At 40.0% G+C, this 6,759-nt stretch overlaps 1 protein-coding gene across 1 annotated transcript in view; it reads right to left on the bottom strand.

Moving 5' to 3' along the window:
- Nucleotides 1-6,560: 6,560 nt before the first annotated feature.
- Nucleotides 6,561-6,759, bottom strand: part of AKAIN1 (A-kinase anchor inhibitor 1) — a gene marked incomplete at both ends in the record, with an annotated part of 34,314 nt that continues 34,115 nt past the window's right edge. Inside the window, one exon of the mRNA XM_084252678.1 lies at nt 6,561-6,754. Within this exon, the coding sequence (XP_084108804.1) occupies nt 6,561-6,754 (194 nt within the window). The remainder of the gene's footprint in view (nt 6,755-6,759) is intronic.

Genomic DNA, 6,759 nt, shown 5'->3' with positions numbered 1-6,759 from the left:
AGGAGATGACTCCTTTTAATTGAAAGTTAATTACTGATAATTTGATTTTGCTTTTTCAGGTTCTATTCCAGGAAACCCAAGGATTGCCTGCTTGGTGGCTAACAAGAGATGACTCCTTTTGCTTAAAAGTTTACTTTTGCTCTTTCAGCTGCTGTAAGAGAATACCCCAGGATTGACTTTAATAAAAAGTCTTCAACACTGAAAACCCTAAGGTGATAAACAAGGTCACGTAACTCTTGTGATTAATAAAATTTTTCCTTCCTATTTCCAAAGTCTTAGGTTTGTAGGATGACAACTGGAAATTTTTCTGCCAGCAACACTCCACATTTTTTTTGGACCTTGACATTTTTTTTTCTGAGCCTATGGAGTAAAACTGCAGTTACCTAACATATTCTACGTGGCATAACTAAAAAAAAAAAAACTGCCTTTGTCTATATGTTGTATGTCTGTATGTCCTTCTGTCTGTCTTGACCTCCAGTGATTGACAAATTGGTATACATGGTGCCCATAGACGTTGGGAAAAAAGTCTCCAGTTATGAGAAAAACTAGAGGTTATGGTTTGATTGACAACATTGTGCTACTGAACTAAGCCGGTGCCTTCATAGAGATTGAACATTGTTGTTTCTGTTATTTTTCTGATATTTATGGCAAAGCTTCCCAGAAATCTAAATTCAAGTACAAATTTGGTAGCCTGTCATTTGGCTGATGCAAGGAAATTTTGTGGAACCTCAGTAGAGCTCCTGAGACACTCCACAAAGTTTCTCCCTTTCCTCCTGGGAAAGGCATTAGATGAATTTTTTTCTATTTGGATTTTACCTAATGAAGTAAAACTGGAAGGGAAGCATTGTCACTTGGGAAAATGGTAAAACTTTGGTATGTACAAAATGTTAACAGTAGTATCTGGTATGTATGTAAATTGTCAATGGTGATTGTCACCTTGTAATATTATATAATTCAATTGTTTCACATCTACAGAAATTGTTTCTGAAAATATAGGGAGAAAAGGTCTCAACAGATTCCTATTGATGGAACTGTTGAGAGTAAAACTTTTCTACTAAGGACTGAATAGACTTGGACATACGCCTCATATTTACTAGGTTTTCCTTGACATAATAATACTGATGATTTTTTTTGCATTTTGCTCTAAATCCACAAAGTTTTCTTGTTTTGGTGACCAGGATCTGCAGCAAGGTTGTAATTTTTTTTTCCAACAAAGCTAACTTGTATTTGCATTTTCTCTCCCCTTGATACCAACACAGCATAAAAATAGTGGTAGTAATCTTTTACTACTTATCTCAGAGTCTGTTTTTGTATAACTTCCATAGGGATTTTGTTTAAACTGAAAAAAATTGGACATAAGTTTCATTGTGTGGCTTTGTGTGGAGTTCTTCCAGAAAGTTGAAACAGAGCTGAACCAAGAAGAGGAGAACCTGTTTGCCTTGTTTGTAGGGTTCCAGAGACCTCCAAAGAAGGTGAGGAAGCTTGCCTCCATTGGCAGGACTGGACAACCCGGCCAACGAAAATGCCCTGGTACCCTCGAGAAGAGGAAAGCCCAGGTGGAGTCTGATGAGACTAACTTTGTACCTGAAGCCTACATCGACCGGATGCCAATGGTTCGCTCTGATCCTATATGGAGTATTTCAACAAAGCCAGCTAAAATTGCTGCTTAGTTATTCTGCCCTGTGATTTTATGCAAAAATAGGCAAAATGGTTTAAAAGTAGACTTAATTGCAAACTTTTGCTATGCTGTTAAAGTTTGGGATCAAGGTTGAGAGAATTCATTTTTGCATAAGTTGAACCATTTTAACTTTTTTTCCTGTGATTTTGACATATCTGCTGTCTTGTTCTGGCTAATGCCTCCAGATGTTTTCTTTCGGCTGGGACTGATGAACTGTTTTTCCAGGAATGGAGGACTTTTGCTTTCCACAATGGACACTACCTGGAGGAATTCGTTTTCTTTCAGACTGGAACCCTGGAAAATTTTCATCTGAGACTGTATCCCAGCATCCATATGTTTGATCTTCATCACCATGGAAATGGTGGCAAAAATTAAAAGGGGGGATTGAAACAGGGTGGTCCCCAGGAAAGGGGGAGGTTCCCTGCCCCACCCAAGGGAGGGTGGAGCTGAGCAGGAAGAGGAGAAGCTGCAGAAGAGACTGAGGAAGGAAGCAGGATGGGGCAAGGAGACCTGGAGGAGGCGCATGGAACCTAGAGACACGTGAAGAAACTGTGCTTGTCTTTTGGTCGTGGACTGGGTAACACAGATGTGGGTGAGATCCGTGGGGAGGTGACAATGGCAGCTTTTATCTTGATGTTGATTTTGTTCTTTTCCTTCCGGGCTTGTCCAGTTGTTTGTGACCCTTTTCTGTGGGTCCCCACTGGAAGATGCTTTAGACTTGTAGCAGGCTTTGGGGCCTTGTTCTGGGCCAATCCCATTTGGATGGACTTTTACCCACAAGGGGACGGGTAACTCTGGATGCTTCATTTAGAAACTAGACTCTTTGCCTTACCTGTATTGTTTCCTAGTTTTATTAATGTTCCTTCCCATTAAAGTCTCCTATGTTTTGTGCTGATGCGGCGGATGGCAGAACCCATTTAGAATAGGCAGGTTTGCGGGGGTTTGGGCTGCCCCTCTCCCTGTCCTATAACAGAATGAGGGGGGAGAATTGAAATTTACCACACTCCCCCCTCAGAGATTTTGACTCCTTCAATACATATTTAACAACTTATTTATCAGCCCAATGAGATCACCAAATTATGTCCTTGAGTCTTGTTTGGGAGGGGCTCGCCCCTTGTTGGTTGCTAATTTTGGATAACTATGCAGAATTTGAAAGGGACTGGAGATTCTACAATGGGCTCAATCTCCATATCTTTACCTTTGGATGAGCCCTGGATACCTACTTGGATGTTATGCTTTGTAACCTAGGTGTCCACACCTAAGGATACTAGTCTGAGCCTAAGAATACTAGTTTCCACAACTGTGTTGTCAGCCTCTAAGGATCTTAGTTTGCATAACTGTGTCAATGGCTATGCTAATCTCTCCTACCCCCATCTCCTTGTGTGAGCCAGGTTTCTGGTCTTGTGGCCCACCTCCTTTTCAGTTTTTGTTTTTCTATTCTTGTCCTCCACCATTACTCTCCCAGAGAAAGTTTTCATCCTCTTTATTTTAAAAGGGGTAAAGGGACAGAGCCTCATCTTCATGGTTACTTCCTGGTGAACAGGGATGTAGCCACTACCTACAGGTGGGAGCAATGAAATTGTCTTAGCCTGAGAGACAGAGACAAGAGTCATCATTTTTACATGCAGTGGTTAAATGTTTGACACAAAGAGTTTGGACAAACGAGACTCCGCTATAGATGGATAAGGGTTACTATTAGGCCCCTATGAGTTAGGAGAAACAAGATCATCTTTTTGTAAACCAGTACATGGACTTAACATCCCTTGAATTCTACAACCTTTTGGAGATAAAGGGGACTAATTAGGCAACTTGAAGAACAAAGGCCGGGCCTCTCCTGGTGGCTGCAGGTGGTTGAGCGCAATGCTGTAAAGCTGTCCACAGCCTCTGCAGCATGGGTTTGATACTGGCTGGCCAGCGAGATACCCACATGGTGCAGCAGACCTCTCCTGTCTCGCCCGCTGCTCCCCTCAGAAGTGCATTTCAGTCGATCCGCCTATTCTGTTCCCTGCTCTGTCTCTGGTGAATCCTCTCATCCCCTGCACCTCCGGCTGGTACCCAGGTTCTTGTGTGCATAAATAAATCAATCTTTAAAAAAAAAAAAAAAAGCAAGGGCCAAGATCAAAAGAGGTAAACATATTCCATTAATCTAGCTGAACCAACTGGAAATGGCTTTGTTATAATAGGAGTCCAGGGCCAGGATGCAGTTTTATTCAGGGCACCCACCTCTCTGCTTCTTTCTCTGTTTTCCCTTTCAGCTGGCCCTAGAGCTCAGCCTGAGAGTGTTGCTATTATTGATCTGAAAATACAAGCCTCTTAGATTCCCCCCTCCTTTTGTGTCCTACCTATAAGGTCTGAGAGCAATTTAACTACTTACCCTCCATTACTACATTCCAATTTTTTCATGAACCAAAGAATGGTCTCAAGTATTCAGTCTTTACTGCTGTTTGAATAGGATAGTTGCTAAACTAGTTACCAGATGTTTCAGATATTCCATTTTCTGTCATATTTAGTAGAATAGCAGTTATGGAAGATAAATTTAAAATTTCCACTTTTTGTATGTTTTTTTCTATAGACTTTAAAATCTTGAATATAGCTTATCACTCACTCCTGGGTGGCATAAATGATTATTTTTTAATGGCTTCATTTATTTATAATCTGAGACCCTGCCATAAAGGAAGTTTAAGGGGTTTAAAAAGAGGAAAAAGAGGGCCTCCCTGATGGCACAAGGGGTTAAGCACAGCACTGTGAAGCTATCAGCAGCCTTTGCAGCCCCTGCAGCCTGCACACCAGGGAGCTACCCACATGACACAGCAGACCTCTCCTCTCTCGCCCTCTGCTTCCCTCAGCAGTGTATTTCAGTAGATCCGCTTGTTCTCCTCCCCACTCTGTCACTGGTGAATCTTCTCATCCCCCACCTCTGGCCTACACCCCAGTTCTTGTATGCATAAATAAATAAATCTTAAAAAAATAAAATGAGTCAAATAATAGGGCATAGAAAACTTCACTTAAAATGATAATGTATTTCAAAGCTGGATATTTTATTTATAAATAACATTTAGATACAGTGGTTAAACAGATGCTCCCAAAGATCCTCAAAGTATTAGCACAGACACTACAGAGAGACAATATAGCATGTATGTATGTTTCTGCCATTTGACAGCAAGATTCAAGACTGGTTGTATCCAAACATTTGAGACTCAGTGCCAGATCATTTGCCATACAAGCATTGGATTCATCTTATTTATGGATACTCAGTATAATTTCCCTTAATCCCATCATTCCCATCATCTATGTTATACAATTATATCACATGAATTTTATAACTTCAGGCTAACTTAAACTCATTCTTCACTGTTATGAGTTCTGCTAAAAAGAATTTATAAAATAAGCCTTATTTAAATTCTAGCCCTCTCTGCTCCCTCCTGAAGTCATTCTCCCTGTGAATTTATTCCATGTGTTTATCATGTGAAATAATCTAACACAGCTGATAAGACATTGTTTTCATTCATTCACTTCATTCATTTTATTAATGTTATCAATAATATTCATTCTGGAAAGTGTAACATATTGGAATTTTAGAAGTACATCTTAATATGTCACACTGGATCTGCTGATACTTTGTTTTTTTAAAAGTTATCAAATACAGACATTGATATTCTGAAGCTAAAAGTTGTTAACAAAGGTCAAATTCTTCCTGTCCTAAACAGCACTAACTCAATGCCTGTTGTGAAGCCCAAGAAATGAGATTCTTAAGAACTCCAGAAAGACATTAATTATCCAGGTAAAAGTGGAGCAGAAGTGATACTGCCCCAATAAAGATGGTTTACACACACACACACCCCTCTGCGACTGAGCTCGCAACACTCATTTCATTGTTTCCACTGTATTTTCATGCATTAGTGTTCCCATTTTATGTGCTAGTATTCCTGATATGGATGATTTTATCATAAAAGCAATTACAATTTGTGAATTCTAATTTGTGTATAGAAAAGTTTCTATTAGTAATATAGTAGTGCAGATGCATAGTCTGATGGCAGTGCAGTATTTGCCTAAGAGCTAGAGCTCCTTCCAAGGATGCTGCACCCCCTAATCAGACCCTACTCTATGCAGGACAGGATCTATAATCCTAGTTGCTCTTCATGGGACTGCTGAAGAACTGAGTCATTGGCAACTCTTAGATATAGATGGACTTGTCCTATTTTAGTCTTGAGATGGGAAAAGAAATCCATAATATCGCCAAAGAATTTCTGCACATGGAGTAAATACCAAATATCAAACAATTCAGAGACTTGAGATGAAAAGACTGAGTTCTTGAAAAACTAAATTCCTCCTTTAAAAAGTTATATAAATCTAAGCCACAGTAAGATCCCGAAGGACTTGGTTTTAGAATTTGCCTTTGCTTAATTTGATTTTTTCACCTGAACCCACTTTACAAAAGCCTTCAATTCCATATTTGAAGGTGACTGAAACTCCACTGTTTCACCATGCCTTTCAAAAATATTATAAAGACTGTAATAGTGCACTCAGTAGTTCAGCAAAAAATGACTGCTGGTTATATCCACAAAAAGAATGCATAAAAGGCAAAAGTAAATAAACAAGACAGAACCTTCAAAAAAAAAACTTTAAAAATAAACTGTGCTACAAAACTACAGTTGCAGTGACAGTGTCTTATTTGGCCCCGCCAGGTTTCAGAGGCACTGCATTAATACAAACAGAATCATCTAATGCACTTTTTCAAAATAGTGCTTCTCAGCCAAGGGTTAGTGCAAATTCATTCTACTGCTAGGTGCCAATGACACTTTGGTTTTCTTTATTGGCAACGCATCCTATACTAAGAGGAAGGCTGGAAACCAAGCAAAGGACAAGAGCCAAATCCACTGTGTTACTTCTTTTCATGCTTCTTGGTTAACTCCCCCACTCCCAACTGGAAGCTGCCCCTGTGGTCTCCTGTTCTGTCTTTCCTCTGTCGACTCTCCTGGGAGACTTGCTGCACGGCTTGCAGGATGGCATTTTGCACAATCTGCTTACTGGCGTTCTGCAGCTTCACCTCTTCAGGCTCATTCTTAGGCTGCTCACCTAGA

The sequence above is a fragment of the Talpa europaea genome (genome assembly GCF_964194135.1).
Source record: "Talpa europaea genome assembly, chromosome: 13".
In the NCBI taxonomy this organism is placed as follows: Eukaryota; Metazoa; Chordata; class Mammalia; order Eulipotyphla; family Talpidae; genus Talpa; species Talpa europaea.
Note: the sequence above shows the minus strand (reverse complement) of the source record. Positions and strands in the feature narration are given on the sequence as shown.